At 47.8% G+C, this 19,485-nt stretch overlaps 2 protein-coding genes across 2 annotated transcripts in view; one reads left to right on the top strand and one right to left on the bottom strand.

Annotated features, from left to right (window-relative positions):
- The window catches only part of CACNA2D4 (calcium voltage-gated channel auxiliary subunit alpha2delta 4), a 113,619-nt gene that overhangs the window by 66,773 nt on the left and 27,361 nt on the right, over positions 1–19,485 (top strand). The gene's annotated exons all lie outside the window — the stretch shown is intronic.
- LRTM2 (leucine rich repeats and transmembrane domains 2) lies at positions 5,534–15,034 on the bottom strand. Its single transcript, XM_042837871.1, has 5 exons — positions 14,988–15,034; positions 14,776–14,906; positions 13,289–13,447; positions 8,315–8,905; positions 5,534–6,238 (listed from the first exon to the last, which is right to left on the bottom strand). Exons 1-5 carry the CDS (start codon positions 15,032–15,034, stop codon positions 5,784–5,786), a joined length of 1,383 nt encoding a protein of 460 aa, XP_042693805.1. The 3' UTR covers positions 5,534–5,783.

The raw sequence follows: 19,485 nt of genomic DNA, 5'->3' as shown, positions 1-19,485 counted from the left end.
ATATCTCAGTGTATAGTCCATGCGTTTTTTCTCAAATGAAATACCTGCATTTGCCACTCTTTCTGTGCCCTTTACATGTTCACTTTCTGCAGATGTTCTTAACAAGCAAGTCTATTCCCGAGTTAGAACACAGAAAAAACAAACACGAAGGGCCAGATCTGGACCTAGTGCTCCGAGCAAAGGGCGGCACGTTGTTGTCCTGGCTCAGAAGCTCCACACAAGACATGTTGTTATTCTGAGAGGCATGCTTTGCTTTCTCCAGGTGCCCTACACATGGCCTCTGCCTGGCTGCAGCACAGTGCAACTGTAGGAAGGAGAGGTCTGGCCCCTTGGTTGCTTCTCTCCCACCGTCTTAAAGGAGAAATGCTGTGAGGATGCTGCCTTGTCCCCGCCTTTCTAGGGCTGCTGCTGTTGTTGGAAGCTTCCCAGAATGACACAGGAAATATTTTATTCGCTTTCACCCTGTTCTGTAACTGTACTCTTCAAGGAATGCTTATTCTTTGTGTCACACAGTATTCTCAGAAAGGGCTTTTTGGTCCTTAGAAATAGCATGCTAGGACTTGCACTTATCTAATAAGAACATGGAAAGTGATCTTCTGACCTGTGCTCCCTATCAGTACCAACAAGTGCTCTGCAAGGCTGCAGAGTGAGCTGCCCATGAACAAGATACTGAGGAGGCATTGTATTTTATATAGGCATATGCAAAATTACATGTTAATATATATAGAATTATATGTCTGTGTGAATAGGTACGTATAGGGAGCAAATACATTTGCCAAACAAAAGATAATCAAATTGCAGAAAATCATAGGCTGCTCCCAGGTGATCTATGAACCAAAAGAGCTGAGAGTCATCAGATGAGTGTGTTGGCTTTGCTTTATTTTCAGTTCTACATTTCTGATTATTATATGAACTGCTTAGTTGTACCTCTGTTGCTCCTGTACCTACATGGCAAAATTAGATTAAACTATGCGTCATGGACACACCAGTGTTGAACAACAGTGGTGACTCTCTCACAGCACATACCTTTTCAGCAGAAGAGATGCCTTGGCTGTTACCTTGTTACCTTGATACTTACAGTTTCTCTTTGAAGGTCAGACTGAGCCTAACAGTATGACTGAGTATAACAGTGCCAGTATAGTGGCAGAAGGGTTTGCTTGTGGTGGGGTTTAACACTCCTTGTGATTCCACGTGCTGCACAATTAGCTGTTTCTCATGGAGAGAGTATGTGATGAACTGTGTATAGGTAGTGCTGGGAGTGGAGAATTTAAACATCTTAGCTGCGTGTGATAAGCCTCGCTAGTGAACAGCTGGTGGAGAGACTCATCTAGCTCCGAGGGTGACAGCTTGTGTACTTGGGGGTGCAATAGGATTAGATAGAGATTTCCATTCATTTTAAAATAACCTTGCTCAGGAGAGGCAGAAATCTGGAGATGCAGCAACCCATAGCTCACTGCTTGTTACAGTAAGTTTCATTGAATGTTATGCTCTAATTTAAAAAAAAAAAAAAAAAAAAAAAAGGGTTTTGGAATCAAAATTGACCTGAATATAAATCCATTGGCTTCTGCGTTCTTACACTAGGGATTAATTTGGCCCTTTCTACTTTTATGTAATGAGCTGATTGCCACAGTATCTTATCCTTGTTATACAATCGCCCTTGCCTGGCTGTGTCCCTGGAGCTGCCTCTGTTTGTTTCCAGATCCAGGGTCTCACCTTGACTGCCTGCGTGTTCAGACCTCCAGCCTCACCCTGACTGCAGACAGATGCTTGCCAAGGGCTTATGCTCATAGCATTTGTATGTGTGCATGTATGTGCATGATCACTCCAAGTTCAAACAGTATTTATAGGGAAGTATATGCCAGTAGGGAAATTCAGAGGCTTTTTTGTTTAGCTGATTGCATCCCTGCAGTGTTTTCCTTATTGGTGAAAAGAGGAGGGGGAAAGTTGCTATCAGAGATCTCATTTAAACAAGAAGGAGCATAGGAAAATACATTCTTTATTATTCTTCTGTAACAACAAGCCAGAAATATAATATACCTTTAAAAATTTTCTGTCTCATGCCAAAGAAACCTCCATTCAGTCATTTTAGAAAATCTTGTTGCTCTCCCTCAAACAGTAACAAAAAGAAAAAGAAATTACAAGTGCCATCTGTTCCCTGCAAGAAATGTGCCTGCCTGTACCACAGGTGGGTGTGTGAGGCCAGGGGGCTGCAGGGAGCAGGGGTGATGTTTTTGGTGGGCCTGCCAGCCCATAAGGAAAGCATGCCTGCCTCAGAAGACCATTTCCTGAGGGCAGGTACCTGCTCTTGGCATTGGTACCCCTGCCTGCAGCAAAGAGTGCATTTACTGATGTTCCCCCATGCCTGCAGGAGCCCCCACTCCACACACCAGAGGAACACATTTCCTGGGCTTACAGGGAGCACTGGGGCTCATTGTGTGCCTGGCATCCTGCAGGAGAGCATAATTTCTGACCCTGTCAGACACTGTGTTCCCTAGAGATGCTTGCTGACAGTGCGAGGCCTTTCCAGGTGTGCTTGGAAAGAGTAAGAGCCTGTTTGCCAGTGGTACAAGGAGGTAATTTCCCAGTGAATCCCATTACTCTGCTCTGCATGAAAGAGGACGGGTCCTTGTCCTTCCAAGTACGATATTTGCTTTCCAGTGGGACTCCCCATAGCATTCAGCCTTCATGTTTCTCAGCAACATTCTTTTCTCCCCTTTCCTGTCTTTCTCCTTGGTGGATTTCTAAACACAGCGGTCCCTTGTCTAGGGTTGAGATGAATCCAGAGTTTCTGCCTTATAACTGAAAACAAAGAGGAAAGGATGGGCAAAGTCATCATCAGCCCACAACACGAAATATAGAAAATGTTATTAGCAACAAATTAAAATTTGTTGGGACAGGAGGAGCTCACAGGGAAGGTGCAGAGAAAGGAGGATTTCCTCCTTCCCCAGCCCCTGCCTCCCTCCTACTCAATTTGTCTCTAGTCTATCCCTCTAAAAACAATTTCATTCTCTCTCTTGCTCTCTCTCTCTCTCTCTCTCTCTCACACACACACACACACACACACAAACACACATATATGGATCCCATTGGTTTTGTGCAATGTTTCACCGTTATTTGATGCAAGTAAAATATAGATCTATAAATATACCGCTCTGACTCAAGTCCCATTTCAAGTATGATTGCGGAGTCCAGTATGGTAAAGGGAGAAGTTCCCCTGAGAGGGAGATTGGGGGGGATTTGGATTCAGCAGGCAGAGTCTAGTCCCGGCTTGCTGGGAATGTGGAGCAGCAGTAACACACATAAGGAGTCTGCAGTGCACCAGTTCTGCCCTTCAGAGCGGGCTATGGTTGCAGCAGATGGGATGGTTTGTGTGGCTGTACAGTGTGCATGGGAGAAGAGTCCTTCCTCCTCACATTTTGCCAGCCTCCCTCCTCCTCCTCATCTTCCTCACGAGCAGTGTGCTGAGAGTGGGAGTGCGATGTGTGCCCACGCTGGTGGGTGGACAGTTTTCTCCCAGTCCTTCTTCCAGGGTAGCCTGGTCTTCTGCTTCCTGGAGAACATCCTCGTCTGTCCCATGCAGCCCTGTATCATGCTTAACACAGTCCAGAGCATCCTGTCTCTTTGCTTATGGTGTCCCTGGTAGACCAGAAGGAATTTTGCAAATCCAGGCTTTTATTGAAGACTTGTCATTGCATGCCCATGGGTCACTACAACCTGTCTGGGATCAGGAGGGGGTAGGAGTTGGTATGCATCACTCCCATGGGGACCTAGCAGCAGCGAGCAGGAGGGCTGTGAGATGTCTGAAGGCTTCGGGATCCAGCTGGAGCAGGAGGGAGAGGTGAGGTGCCCTGGCAGTGCCACCTGCAGTGCCTGCTGGCCTTTGAACAAGGGTGACTCGCAAAGTACCCTGCCAAGCTGGGCTCACTGCCAGCTTGTTTCCTCATGGCAAGGATCACACCATCCACAGGCACTGTGGATTCACGACCTCTGGTGTCATCTTCCTAGCCCAGGAATACCCACTGTGATGGGTTAGAACAGGTTACCATGGCAATGTGCGCTCTCCCCTGGAGACAGCATTTTATCCACTTCCAGCAATACAAAATGAGTCCTTATGTTGAGTTTCCTTCATTTTTTCCTCTCTCACTTTTTTTTTTTTTTTTTTTTTTCCTTCCCTGTCAGTTTGAAAAGAGCTGAGACTAATAAGAGGCACTGCAGTCTGAGGGCTTTAAAATCTGGTTGGGGGAAGACACTCTGCATGAGAGCAGCAGTGAGTGCAGTTGTGTATGGGCATGCTCACGCAGCTGTAGCTGTCAGTGAGCACAATGGTGATGGTGAGGTGAGAATATGTGGGCTATGCTGTACGCCATGCCAACTCCTTTTCAGGCTCTCCCACCTGTGCCACACTATGGTCTAGATTTGAGCCTTTACCTTAAGACCCTCCAGAGTTGTGCCCCTCTCTCCAGTTGCCCAGACACATTGCCCTGCTTTGTGCACTGTGCTCTTCCCTCTTCTAGTAATGTCAGCTCTCAGGTTGTTTCTTTTTCTCCCCTTCAGCCCACACGACCCATAGCAGCAATCATACTGCCTGGACTGGTAATCCATGTTCTCCACTTCCTGATGGCCCACATCTGCTCTGTCTACCAGACATTTCCAAATGGAGGCTTCATATCTTTGCTTTCTCCATCTATCAGAGAATACATAAAATGAGTAACAGAACTTCCTTATTTTTCATGCTCTGCGTTTGTTTCCACTGACTCATGCTGTAACCTTAATAACTCTACCTCTCTGTCCTCTTCTCCCCATTTTCACCAGCTCCCTACTGTGGCTGAGAAGTTAGTGTTAGCTCCTTAGTGGCAGACTTTGTGCATTTTGTCCAAAGCAGAAGATACTGCACACTGTTACAATAAGACTAAGCTGCAGTGGCTAGATGGATTCATGGCTGCATGCACAGGGCAGATCAGTATGTGCAAATGGGACTCTGGATACGCAGACATAGTGTCTGCTTGTATGGAGCTGAACAGACCATGTGTGTGCATTCGGATCACAGTGAGTCAGGAAGCATGTACAGGGGGATGGCTCTCTCTCTGTGCACCTATAATGGATGATGAGGCAACTGGCAGATTGGGTGCTGGCTGGGAGCAAGAAGAGGATCTTTGTGCTCTCTGGCATCGTGTTAGAGTGATTTAGGTATTTTTCCACCTTTAAAAGTGAGAAACGAAGCCTCTCTCTGACTGTTGTCACCCCCAAGGGACCCTTGATCCCTTCTGATGTGCTCTTGGGCACACTGTGGGCAGCAAGTTACAGTCACAGCGCAGCAGTGACCCTTCCAGTGAGGTGTGGACACTTCTGGTCCTGCTCCTCCCACAGACTTTCATAGAGCTGCTCTCTCTGTTTCCAGACAGCTCTTGGTGGGATACAAAACAACTCAGGACTGAGGCTGAGAGGATGACACAGGTTCCCAGAAAGTGCCAGCTGTCTCCACAGCAGGCATGCGAGGGGAGATCTGTGCGTGGGCATGAGGCACAGCAAGCACTCGAGGTCTGACTCTACTTTATTTGTCTGGGCCCAAGGGTGAAAGGGCACAAATGGGCCCGGGGCAGAAGAACAGAAATTATAGTCAGATGCCCTGACTCCCCAGAAGCATGTTGCACTGCTTGGGTGAGTGGAACAATAGCACAGTCTGTCTTTCTGTCTGGGAAGATGTATTTTGGGAGGACCCCATGCTTGCTTGACTGCTCTCAGGTACCTTTGTTCATTGCTGTCCCTTCCTTCCTAGAAGAGTCTCACGCCACAGAAGAGATTTGTTTTTGCTCTTCATGTTCACCCTCTGTGTCACCCATGAGCGGTTGCCTCTTCTTCAGCTCCCGGTGATACTTGGCCATGAGGGAGGCGTAGATGCAGCCATAAGCGGCCGCCACCACCATCATGATGCAAACAATGCCACAAACCACCCCTGCAATGATCACAGTGCCAATAGCCCGGCGTACGCTCACAGGCCGGTATCGCTGTTTCTGAGGGCATCCCACGCTGGGCTCCACTTCTGGTTCTGGGCCCGATTTAGTTTTGGAGGGAGTCGGGCTTCCTTTTGTGCAGGGTGGGCCAGTATTGTCCAGCACAGTGGAGCTGTTTTCATCATCCAGCTGTGAGCAGTAGTTAAACATCTCCATGGGCACCATTCGCATATCCTTCCCTTTCAGCTCCTTGGGCAGGGTGCATGCCAGCTGGTCGATTTTCCCACCTGTCCCAACAGAGATAACAGGAGTGAACCACAGCTTCATCCTGATGCAGAGCTATGGCATAGCATTTATGGACAACGGAACTAGATCCTCAGGTGAGATAAAGTTCCTATGTCTCCATTCACACCTGAAAAGGATTTGTCCTGCAGAAGTCAAGTGCAGCAGCATGATGGTTTTCTAGTGGAGGACTGCTTCAGTATAGCTTTGAGGCCATACAGAATCACAGAATCATTAAGGTTGGAAAAGATCATTAAGATCATCTAGTCCAACCATCAGCCCATCCCCACCATGCCCACTGACCACATCCCTCAGTGCCACATCCACACGGTTCTTGAACACCTCCAGGGGGAGTGAAACCACCACCTCCCTCGGCAGCCTGTGCCAATCCCTCACCACTCTTTTTGAGAAGAAATTTTTCCTAATATCCAACCTGAAACTTGCCTGGCCCAACTTAAGGTCAGTACCTCTCATCTTAAATACAATCCAGTCCCTCATGTATGAATGCATTAGTGAGTAAACAGAATATTCAGAGATCTTCTCCCTATCCCAAAATGCAGCCACAGTCTTGCACAGTATGTATTTAGAGTTCAGGGCTAAGGCTGAAGTCAAGATGAGCTGCAGGCCTCCAAATGCTACCAGATCTGCAGCCTTCTGAAGGGTGGAGAGCAGCAGCAATGGCTGCACCTCCATGCACCAGGCAGGTTGATATCCTTTAAAATGATTGTTCTGATTGATTTAGAGATGTTTTGCATGCCGTAGGCCTCCATCAAGGGAATGGCTTGAACCATGGCAGGATACTTCTACCTAGATGGAATTTGACAGTAGGGCTCATGATGCTTGATATCTGTGTAGGCATCTTTAAGACCAAGATGTGAAAGCCCTCTGAAACCATCTATTAAGTCAGTCTCATGCTTTATACTGAGTTATATAAATGTCAGCAGAATCATTTTAGAAAGGGGGAAATTAAAGAAAAAGACAGGGCCAGGCTCTATCTTCTCAAAATAACAGATTCACAGTACCATCTTCTAACAGCTAATACATCCCCCTCTTATGGAAATAGTGACAGATGTTGAAACAAATGCTTGAGTGAGTTTGGGCAATTTCTTTTGGGGGGAAAAACAACAACAACAACAACAACCAAACCAAAATCTCTGTGTGCTTTTTATGGACTGTGTAATATGACAGTCAAACAAAACAAAAAAAAAAAAGAGAAAAGTGGCACTCATATGCTTGTTTGATTCTGCTCACACAAATGCATAGTTCAGACTGCAGTCTAGCCATAGGCATAGATAATCTCTTTGCAGCATGGCTGTGATCAGCAGGGATGTGACAGCTGACTGCTGCTATCCACATGATTTGAGACCCTTTCCTGCTCATTGGCTGCACTGACAGGTCAGGCCTTCAATCCTGTAAGATGTGCCATTTTACTGTGAGTCGCAGGTCCTGAAATTATCCTTCAGAATTCCTGCAGCGTGATACAGACCTTTCTAGCCTCCAAGGATAAGCTGTAAATACAAACTTGTCAAAAAACACTGATTTTGAAATAATGATTTAGGGACTGACATATTAAGTCAAGTCTTTGGATTTGCCAGTATTAGTTGTAATATTTTCCAAAACAACACTGTTCCCATGGTTCTTCTGCTGAAAGCAGACCCAATGCTTCACAGCCAAATCCTCCCAGCCTAAGGAGAAGACCTGGATAGTTGTTTTCAGGTTTGAAAAGCATTTCTTTTCTTTAGGCACAAAGGGTTAGGGGAACTTATAATCCTAAAGTTTCGAAGTTATTTGAGAACAGTACTTTCCTCTCAAAGAAAAAAAAAGTCATCTTAGGGATTCAAAACAAAATGAGGAACTAGGGAGCCTGAGGCTGCAGAGGATTCTCCAGCCTGGCAGCATTATTTTATGAAGATGCAGCAGTGTTATGCTGTCAGTCAGCTTTATCGCACTGTACTCTTGCTCCTTGGCTAAGATCCAGAATTTAGGTTGTTCTGATCTGCCAGCTGTGTCTGCTTGCTTTTCCTCCCTTCTCATGGCAAACTAACACCTGCCTGCTCCGCTCCCTCTGCGCAAGCACCTACCTCGATAGGAGAACCACTCCATCCAGTGCTTGAAATCCCGCAGGTTGCAGTCGCATTCCCAGGGGTTGTCCCCAACCTGGAGCTGCTGCAGGCTGGTTAGCGGCTCAAAGGTCACCCTGTCCAGGCTCTGCAAGCGGTTCGACCTGAGCGAGAGGGAGCGGAGAGCAGGCAGGTCATCAAAGATGCCCGAGGGTATTTGGGCCAGGCCGTTAATGGAGAGATCCAGCTGGCGCAGCAGGGCCGTGTGCTGGAGAAGGTCCTTGTCCAAGGCCCGGATGCTGTTGTTCCTCAGCTGGAGCTCTGTGAGGTTCCCCAGGTCGCTGAAGATGTTCTGTGGGAGCTGATCCAAGAAGTTGTTGGATAGATCCAGCCTCTGCAGGGCAGAGAGATTGGAAAACACTGGTCCCGGCAGAATGCTGAGTTTGTTGTTGAGAAAGAGGAAGGTCCTGGTGTTTGTGGGGATGTCTGAGGGGATGGAAGAGAGGCCCAAGCCACTACAATCCACTTCCAGGATACCACTGTTACACTTGCAGGAGGAAGGGCAGGCAAAGAAGGACTCTGCAGCACACAGTGACAGCCAGCAGCCGAGCACTGGGAGGTGGATAGCAAGGGAGAGGGAAGAGAAAATGCATGTTTTAGAACAGTGCTTTCCCATCCTCAGCCAGCACCGCTCTGTACTCAGCTACAGCCACAGTATGGCCCTCACAAGGGTACTCCTCACCACAGTGCCCCAAGGAAAAGGAGCTTCCTCACAGACAGATCCTCCTACTGCTGGCCTGTACCCTGCTAGCATGAGTTTCTCGTGAGCCTTTATTTAATTAGCAAGCAAATAAATATCCTTCCAGTTTCACAGGACATTGTGTCACAGAATTTTAGGGTTGGAAGGGACCTCTAGAGATCATTGAGTCCAGTCCCCAATGATACCAGATGACTTCGCTGCCAGAGAATTCAGAAGAGAAAGGAACAGAGAGCTGTAAGAGAGGTTACCTCTGATAAAGGACAGCTATTTCGAAATGTCAGGGCTGAGAGAGGGAAGTCAGTGTAATATACTTAAGAAGTTCTATTTCTTAAAGAAGTAAGCAGGTTAATAAAAAGCTTTTAAGGAAAATCAAAACAAAACAACCTAAATCTCAATTTCACTCCTGCAGTTTGTGTCATGGTCTTTATGACATCAGACCCAAGTCCAAGTTAGTCTCTAAATCAGCTTATCATTTGCTCTCCACATCTACAGCACATTGTGCGGGCCTTGTGGAAAAAGACTTTCTTATGAATTAGATTAACTTACAAAGGGATGACCAAAGAAAGCTATTAGCAAGTAACAATGAGACACTAAGCCAGCAGACACTTTGTATGTGCCACTGCTCTCAAAACAGTTTCTGAGTCCCACAGCAACAGCCTCACAAGCATCTCTAACCAAAATTACTCATAAGTGTAGATGAGGAACAAATTCCAGACTTGTAATTGAAGAATAGAAAAAAGGGTTAGCACACACTCTCTTTCTACTCAAAGGTAAGGTTGGATATTCCGCAAGATAGCATTTTTTAGAGCTGTTCTGGATCCCTGTTCCAGCGATGGATTCAGATCCTGTGAGAAGTGTCAGGGCTGTAGTTGTCACCCCTTCCTGGGAGCCAGTGACTTTTAAAACTCTCCTTTCTGTGACAAGGAAGCATCAGCAACAGAAAAGCAAGCTTTGTGCCTCCTGTCGTTAGAGGAGTGGGAGTTATGTTTAAGCAGACTGTGTAAAACATTTGCATCCTTCATCCCAATTCCTTTTGTGAAGTTGAGATTAATTGCTTCAGTGTGGGAAGCAAATTCAGCTCCCTTGCTTTTTTTAAGGTGATGAGTTTGAGCATTTGACTAAAACTGAAATAAGTTTGTCTCTGCATCATGCCCTACTACTTTGCTTCAGAGAAGTCACTTGGGCTTGGTAGTCGTTAGCAGTGAATGGTAGCAAAAATGGATGCATTTGTTGTCTTGTTATTCTTTCCTGGGTTGAAAACTATGCCCTGTCTGCGTTCCCTGTTTTTCATCAAACAATCAGCAAGTATTTTATTTTTTGTCCCAAGGGGAATTCTGAAGAGACTGTCACAGGCCAGGTAGCTGTTGGACACCCAGATTGAGGAGAAGCTCTGTCTGGGACAGGTCTGCAGACAGGTCTGCTTCTCCTCTCTTCCCTCATGCCACTGTGTCTGGAGTTTAGTCAGCCCCCATTGCCCATTTTATGTACCAACGCGGCTTCTTTCAGTGATGCTGCCTTCATACTTGAATCCTGTCATCCTGTGTCAGTTCTTTTTGTGTTCCTGGTGATCCTTGTGAGAATTGGCATATTTTTGGACTGACAGCCTAAGGAGAAATGCGCAATTTGGATGCTAAGCTATGTAACTTTATTAAGGACCAAGGGATGAGTGTTCAGAGAGAATCTCTCTGCTCTTTTTTTTTTTTTTTTTTAAATCCATCTTTTCACAATTCCTTCAAGAATTTTTCTTTTTGCTCTACAATTGAGATCTCGGGTGTACATCAGCCCAAGCCATGCCTACCTGCTCTTTTAATGACAAATATAGAGCATTACAGTAAGGTATAGCGAGATCTTTACCCTGAGCACCTCTGCGCTTTCTTATCATGCAAAAGTTGGGGTCAACAGCAGATACTGACATGAAAGCAGATCATAGCCTGTGAACTGGCACAGTGCAGGCACTGCCTGGCTGGGTGATATTTAATTCCATTCAGAATACATCGCTCTCTTGTTGTAGGAAGAGAATTAAAAGAATGAGAACTAGAATGAGGAAGGGAGAGAGCCATGAGTCACTCGAGTGACCCTGTCTTTTCCTGGATGCTTAACAAAAGTACACTATTAATAATAGATTGACAGCTGTGATGATGAGATAACTCTTAGCTTCTTTGTATACTGAGAAAGGCAAAAGCAGACTGTGTAAAGCTATACAGGTAGCCTTCTGTTTGGGGCTTATCTCCCCAAACACCTACCCACTGCTGGCCCCTTACCACTTGCCTCTGGGGTGCTGACAGTGGTGAATAGGAACATAATCTCAGGCAGCTGGCTGTGGTTGTTCAGGAAAAGCACTTATGCCAAGTTTCTGCAGCCATATAAGATGTGCCAAAAAAGTCTGTTATTATCCATATTCTGCTTCGTTCCAACACCCCTGCCATGGGCAGGGCTGCAACCCAGCAGCTCATGCTGCCCAGGGCCCCATCTGACCCAGCCCTGACTGCCTCCAGGGATTTGGGGCACCCACAGCTTCTCCACAGCTGTGCCAGGGCCTCACTGCCTTCTGAGTAAAAAATTTCCTCCTAATATCTAATCCAAATTTTTCCTCTTTTAGTTTAAAACACTTCCCACTTGTTGTATTGCTATCAGACAGTATAAAAAGTTGGTCTCCCTTCCTTCAAGTACTGGAAGGCCACAATGAGGTCTCCCTGGAGCCTTCTCTTCTTCAAGCTGCTAAAAAAAGCCCAACTCCTTCAATTTTTTTTCATAAAAGAGGTGCTCCAGCGCTTCGATCATCTTCATGGCCCTTCTCTGAACCCATTAGCTCCATGTTTTTTTGTGCTGGGGGCCCCAGGCCTGGGCGCAGTACTGCAGATGGAGCCTTATAAGAGTAGAGCTGAGGGGGACAATTCCTCCCATTCCCCGCTTGTTGCCCCTCTGTTGATGCAGCCCAGGATACTCTTGGCCTTCCAGGCTATAAATGCAAACTGCTGGCTCATGTCCAGCTTTCCATCCAGCAGAACCCACAGGTGGGCCCAACTTTTCAAACCTGTCCATATCTCTTTGGATGACATCCCTTCCTTTGGTTGCATCAAATGTACCTCTCAGTCTGTTTTCATCATTTCCTTGGAAGCATTGTGCTAAAATCATAGAGAAGAGAAAGTCTGATTTCATTTTCAGTCCTTGCAAGAGATGCATCTACTAAGATGTGAGCAGAGACCAAGAAATGGCTATAATGCAGCTTTACAGGGAAGAGAGGGAAGCAATAGGCAGAACCTGAAACTCTCTTCCAGCCCTGCAGTAGGATGAGCAGCATGTGTTTTTGTGTTAGGTGAAGATGAAGTTACTTTGTGAGGTGTTTGGTGACTCGTGTAGGTGGTAGAAAGCTGATCCAGGAATATCAGATTAAGTCAAGATTCAGTAGTATTCATTGTAAATAATTCATACAGCATTCTAGTCTGTGAGGATGGATTACAAAAATGCCTGTTTCTTGGATAAATAAATAATTCTCTCAGCTTCTTACAGCGGCTGTCCCGAATTCAATCAGGAGGGCAAGCAGGAGGGAAACTATGGGCCTGAGCAAGCAGCAGTGACAGGCACTCCCTAATGTCCCCAGGAGCTTCTCTGCAAAACAGGAACACCCCCTGAAGCCCCACATCACTCTGACAGTTCTGCTCTGCACTCAGGGGTGCTGCGGCAGATGCCTCTGTCCACTGGGAAGATGCAGATGCTGAACTTTCACAATTCAATTTGAAAGATATTTTCTTTATTTATTCTTTGATTTTCACTGCATCTGGCAGTGCCCAGTAGGAGAATTCTGCATTTGCATCCTGTATTCCCTTCTAAATTCTGTCATGACTTCTGCCATGGGGAACTGGGAACTGTGCTCGGCAGCCTACATACAAAGCCCTGCCACAGCGAGGAGGCTGCAGCTTACAGGATGCTGATCTGAGGAGTGTTCGGGTGGATCTGTGTGCAGTGGTATCTGTCTTGCTGTTTCTCACCTGTCAGGCCCACTGGAATTCAGAAGCAATCATCACATACTGTCCCACTTTAAGCCCATCTTCAGCTTTAGATTCTCGCTCTCCCTCCCAGCTAGCCTGGCCTCTAAAGGAATCAGGAATTAGTTCAAACATCTCCATTCTTAGCTGTCCCTCTCCCCTATTCTTAACCCTGCTGCGACCTATTTTCTTCCCACTCCCTTGACAAAGAGTATCATTGTACTCAGTACCTGAGTAGGCATTACTTACGGCAAGCTTCCTGCCACCTCATGAGGGACCTGCTCCTCCACCGGTGGCCGGCACTCATAGGCAGCATCTTTGTCCACTCCAGTGTGCCTTCACATCCACCAGCCAGCCTGGCGCTCGGCCCCGGGGTGCAGAGTGACCTCCAAGCCTGCCCACCCGCTCCTGATGGGGAGAGCAGAGCAGAATGGGTGTGATTCGGTTCCTGGCACTGGACGTAGGGCTGGACTCATTGCTATCCTTTCCCCTCCCCAGCTAGAGTTTTGCCTTTCGGGCACCAGCCCTGTTTCAGGGGAGAGATGGAGGATGTTGCAGGAGGCGCAGCAAGAATTCACCTTTCCCCTCTCACTACAGAAATAAGGCCTGATTCTCATAGGTGCCAAAGAGACAAGCCTGTGCTCGAACAGCCTGCTGCTGCAGCTCTGTGAGCCCGACATTCAAGGTCATCCTGATGCATGGCTGAGGTGACTGCCAGGACAGCTCCCCGCCACTTGCTGCCGTGCCGGCTGCAGCCACCTGTGCATCCCCTGTGCACGCTAGGGACTGACAAGCAGCTTCTTCCCCCTCCACCTCCTCCTTTCCCCCCCCCCTCCCCCCCAGCATCTTCCCCACCAGCGTCCTTTCTGTTTCAAGGTAAAATGGATGTGATGTCTAGAGCAGGGCTGGGCAGCATGGGGACCTCACTGCAGTGACTGCGGGAGCTGAGGAGCCTCTGAGGGGAAGGGAGGGCCTGGGGCGGGGGAGACTGAGTGGGAGTGTTGAAAAGAAAGGAATTATGGCTTAATTAGAAGAAGGAAAAATGCTCAGTCTAATTAGAAATCCAAAGACCATAAACTCTCTCCTGACAATAGTGACTGACAACAGGTCTCCCCTTCTCTCCTGCTTCCCTCTTGGATAGCTGCGGGCAGGAACAAGGGGAACACCGCAGACCCTCCCTACCTCAGGTGCTCTCTGACATGCCCTCCACAGTCACAACATCACTCAAATGGATGCATTTCTACCACGGCACAGAGCAAACCACCCCTCATACCCCTGAGAGGCTCTGACAGCCTCCATGGTTACATTTCAGCTGGGCGCTGTGCTCCCTCTGGGACGCTCTCCCCATGCACGTGCCCTCCCTCAGGCTTCCGTGATGGATTTATTCTGGACAGGAATGTAAACCACCGGGAAACGTTTAAATCAGCATCTTGGTGAGAAAGACAAGCAGGCTCAGTGCCTGGTCTCATGCATTTTGCAAGGCTGCTCCGCTCGCTTACTGAATGCACCAGCTAGATACAGACCTCTCACAGCACCAAAACCAACCCACTCCAGCCCACCGCAGCCCCCCAGCAACTCACAGTGCCAGGCTTGCCTTCCAGCAATCTCTGCTGGAGGAGAAGGCTCGACAAGGAGACTTCCAGCCTCCCCCATGCTGATGGCTGGGTCCTGAATGCCACCCTGAAGCCTCCCATCTCCAGGAGCAGTGAGGATGATGAAAAGCCGCCAGCACTTACCTGGAGGGGCTCTGCCCACAGTCACTTCCACCTGGCTCCCTGGGCACCGCACGGATGCTGCCGCTTCCTTCCCTCTCCCTCTGTGACTTTCACTCCCAGCAGCAGGCTTTCCTTGTGCTCTATTTAACTCCCTACAGCACAGGAATAAACAGCAGAGTTAAGCTGACAGCCACAGAGCCTTATCTAGCTGCCGGATAGTGGGAGCCGCTCACTTCCAAATCCTGTTGCCGACTGATCGCGTCCTTGCTTTCAGCATCATTCAGGGGCTGCCTGCCACGCTCTGTCTTTCCCTCTTCTCCACCTTCACTCCATCTAACTTTGTCTGGGTTATAGATAGCTCTGTTCCTTGCGCTCTTGCCTTTTGGCTCTGTTTTGTAACACCCCATCTGTATCAGCTGGCTTAGCTCCAAGTAGGGGGGCTAGGCTTTGGGAAAAAAAAACAACAAACCCAGCTTGCTTGGGTGCTTCATGACACTGTGATCCCCCTCAGCCCAGGCCCCCTTTCCATCCCAGGGCCAGGGTTTCCCCCCGCCTGCTGCTCCATTCCACCACGCCAACCCCAGGCAATGCCGAGGTGCTGATAGCAGCACTGCATACCCGAGATTGGTGACAGGGTCGGAGTTTGTACCCCTGGTCCGTTCTGCTCTGGATGGCAATGTCCAGCTCCCACATCCATCCCTGGTACCTCACAGGCATCTCTTCCTATGAGACAGTGCCAGGGCTCAAGCACCGAGTGCAAGGTGGGAGGAGCAGCAGTGTATAAATAAGCCCTCTCCCTATGTTTAGAATTTATTGCAGTGCATAGTGATTAACACCTGTTCAGGCTTTAATGCTGTCTCCTGTGCTGCAACATGCACAAAGATGGAGGTACTTCGATAAACCCATGATTATTTTCAAAGCATGTCACACAAACACAGTACTCCCTGTCCTACAGATTTACATCCACACCTTTGTGCATTCATATGTTTCTAAGATTTAAAAGCAAATACCATCATATGCTTACACAGACATACATAGTTGCTAATCTAGCTTGCATTTACAAACATGTCCATAGAGTTGGGCTTGCACGTGTACCTGGGACTCTTCTGTGACCCATATTCATGTCATCCGTGTCTTGCATGAAAATGCCTACTTCTCCCAGCATAGCATCTGTTCAGGGGGCAGAGCATGAGATTTGGAATAGGTAAGGGTTCCTGAATGCCTAACTGAAGGGGCCAATGAGCTTCTGCATTTCTCCTCTGAAGTCACGTGTCTACGGTAAATGCAGCACTGGGAACTTCATGGTCCTGGAACAACCTGGGACCTGCCCGCACCTCCGGGCTCCCCAGAGCTTCACCAGAGCTGTTTGGCTGCTCTCAGCCTTACAGCCAGGGACTTACCCAGCAGTGAGGACTATGCCAGACCCAGGAGTGCCCCAGCCCGTGAGGAGAGGCACAGTGCCATCCATTCTGAACTGAATGGGGACTGACTGGAGCCTAGCGATGGTATACACAGCTGCAGCTCTGAACACTCTGAAGATACCCAAAGGCTCTACAAACCCAATGTTAATCTTTCTCTCAGGATTATTGGATGAGTTCTTCACCCTGGAAAAACCTGTCAGCCAGTTCCCCTCTGCTCCATGGGACACTGTCTTCCAGAGCTGCCAGAGCTGAATCTCTTCTCCAGATTCTGGAGGAATGAACAGCAGAGCCTGCAGGGCTGATGACCTTTGCTTCTTGCCATTTGGTATAGGACAGTAAAACGCAACTTTTTTTAGTTTCAGCTCAAAGCAGCAGAACGGAATCATCCATTTCTTGCCGTGGGCTCCAGAGGCCAAAAATACACTGAGCTGAAGTGCCACTTGGACATTTGGCCTGCTGTCAGACTTCCCAGAGGACTCTAATGAGGATTCCCCTAATTAGCTTAACCAGGGAACTTTACTGCTGGGGGGGTGCTGGGGACATTTGTAATGACTCTCCAGTGCTTGCCAGGGCATAAAAGGTACAGCAGAAAGCGTCACTGTCTGGTGCTTCCTTCTCCCTGCCCAGATACCAGTCACATTTGCAGTATCACTTCAAAGCCTTGGCTTTGCTAAGCAGGATCCTAAGGAGCACACTGTGATGGTGAGGGGGGCTTCTGTTGACTGCATCCAAATACTGCTTTAGTATCTTCCCAATTCAGCTTCACGAATGACTTTTAGCATGACAGTAAGTATTGCTGCTGTTATTTTGTACTTAATGAACCCCAGAAACAAAGTTGTGGTCAGAGCCAGTAGGTAGATGGACAAAATTATCCTATCTTCCAGCAGGTACATGAAGGCTATAGAGACAAGTAATTGTCCCAGCACGTCACTGGGATGAGCTAGGGTCACAAGCAAGGCCCACAGCCTCTGTCTCAGATTCTACCTCCCTGTCCTTTGTACTAACCCAAGCTTGGACCTTGGCTTGGGGATCAGACTCCTCTAACAGACTGGCTTACTGGCACTGGCAGGGCATATGGGTGACCCATATTAAAAAAGGGTAGGTTACAGAGGCTATGACAGATGCCAGTGATAAATTACCAGAATGCAAGCAGACGTTCATCCCTCCCCCACGCTCTCCCTGATGAATGATGGCGAAGTCCCCTCCCGGTGCTGAATTGCTTTAGGCTTTATCAGAAAAGCACCAAGGCAAGGGAGGGCATGGGGTACACTTAAAGAAGATTATCTCTCCCCCTCCCCCTTTCCTGTTGCTTTTAGGTTTTGTGTTTTATTACTGTTGCCCATAATGAAGGGGAACATTGGTACCCTAGAGCCCAGTGATTAAAGCATGCTGTCCTGTCTCTCTTCCTCCATCAGTACTTGGAGGATGGGAGTCTGTACGTAAGGAAGGGAGACACATCAGCCATGTCATCTGACTGCAGCAACTGCAAGTTCATTAAGCAACCTGGTTGACGAGTCCTAGTGGGAAGCTGCACTCTTCTGCAGTACCACAAGTGAGTTTAGGATGGACTGGGGATATGACACCCATTCTTTATCCCTCCACTGACCTGGGTCAGTTCAGCAGTGAGTTCACACTGAAACCCATTGTCTCAGCAGCTCCTCGTTTATTGTTTATTTGGATTGCAAAAACACCCAGACTTGGCAGCCAAGCTCAGCACCACTATAGAAACATACAGTGTGTCACTGCCCCAGTGTGCTTATAAGCTAAATAGCTGGGGGCTTCATTTCCAACACTTGCTGATTTATTAACACAAGTGTTCAGGATTCATTAGTGTTGTGCTGTCACACTCAATGGAAAGCACATTTTAAATTCACACTAGAAACCCAGCTGCACAAGAAACGGTGCCATCTGACTTGCAGCAATTGATCACAGCAAAGCAAAACACCTCATACAGAAAGCTATAAAGTAAGTAGAAAGCATGCAAAACCCACTCTGTTGTAAGGGAATGTCACATTCCTGACTTAGTGTGAATAAACCTCACCCTATTCACTGGGATGTGATGAGGTCAGAGATCTTCTGATCTTTGAGATGACAGTGTGTAGGCACTTCTGAAATGCAAATGTGATTGTTGTAAAACAAACATTTCCTCCCCAAAGCTACCAAGGAAGGTCAGTTTTATTCTCATTTTATGGAGGGGAAAACCATCTTAGAGGTTATAGTGGCTGCTGAGTTTAGCTGTTGGAGTTTCAGCTGCCCAGCTCTTAGTACTTCGTCATGGCCCTACATCAATTCCCAGCTTAGGATTTTCAAAGCTGCCAAGTGCAGTGATTGCTCAGAATTGCGTGGACTTGTGAATGCTCTTCTGCACTGCAGAAATGTGTGGGTCTTATCAAAGTTACACAGAGTAAAGGAGTTTTGATGGGGCTTTCCCACAGTTATCCAACAGACCTGTGCCAGAATCAGGAAGGGAGCCAAGTGTCTTGATTCCTCATCCTGTACCTTAAACAGGAGACATTATTTGCATCCAAAGTCTTCCTGATCAATGCACAACAAGGAGACTGAGGAGGGTCAGAGGGGCTGAACCCAGGGCACCAAGCCTCATTGAACCATGTGAGAAAGCACAGAGCATCCTGAGGGGAGCCAGGGGGCAGCATCATTGGGGAAGACCCAGATTGCAGCGAAGAAGTGAAATTCCTTGGGAGTCTGTGGAAGCAGGTGGGGAGACCGGGATATCCAACACAAGAGTGACAGGAAAGTCCCAGCAAAGCAAGAGTGTGGCATATGGAGGAGGCCCAGAGCAGCAGCAGGAGGAGAGCTGAGGGGGCAGCTGGCAGGAAGAAATCCAGCCATGTGTGTGCCAGCGTCTTCTCTGAGCGCGACAGACCACGTGCGTGCTTCCTTCAGCAGAGCGCGGGCGATGTGCAGGGAAGCGGGTGAGGAGTGGGAGAGGGGCTCAGCAGAGAGACACGTGAGCTGGCCTCCCAGTTTTCCTCTTTTTTTTTTTTTTTTTTAATTTAAAATGTGTGTTTTGTTCTTCTCTCACTGTTGGCAAAAATTGATAACCAAGTGAGATGTGGAGGGGGGTTCTGCCTGAAGACTGAGATAACATTTTCTGATCCAGCTGGGAACAGTTGGCTGTGGGTGGTGGCTTGTCACCAGCTCTGCCAGTTCTAATCCAGATCCCAGTTTTTCTCTCAGCTGTGAAGAGCGTTCTCTACAACTTTAATTTCCTGCAGGGGTTAATCCCATGGTCAGTAATAGCTCAGACCCCTAATCCTCCCACTCAGCCCTTGGCAGAAGGACTGCAGCC

The sequence above is a fragment of the Centrocercus urophasianus genome, unplaced genomic scaffold, assembly GCF_019232065.1.
Source record: "Centrocercus urophasianus isolate 14NV4802_14NV808 unplaced genomic scaffold, USGS_Curo_1.0 seq_73, whole genome shotgun sequence".
Taxonomy (NCBI): domain Eukaryota; kingdom Metazoa; phylum Chordata; class Aves; order Galliformes; family Phasianidae; genus Centrocercus; species Centrocercus urophasianus.
Note: the sequence above shows the minus strand (reverse complement) of the source record. Positions and strands in the feature narration are given on the sequence as shown.

What these genes read in the sequence shown, in the direction of transcription:
- LRTM2 (XM_042837871.1), bottom strand. Translation starts at nt 15,034, where the DNA reads ATGATGCTGAAAGCAAGGACGCGATCAGTCGGCAACAGGATTTGGAA. An exon ending in GTCGGCAACAGGATTTGGAA is followed by an intron (nt 14,907 to 14,987) that starts GTGAGCGGCTCC and finishes CCTGTGCTGTAG; the next exon opens with GGAGTTAAATAGAGCACAAG. An exon ending in GGAGTGGTTCTCCTATCGAG is followed by an intron (nt 6,239 to 8,314) that starts GTAGGTGCTTGC and finishes CTGTTGGGACAG; the next exon opens with GTGGGAAAATCGACCAGCTG.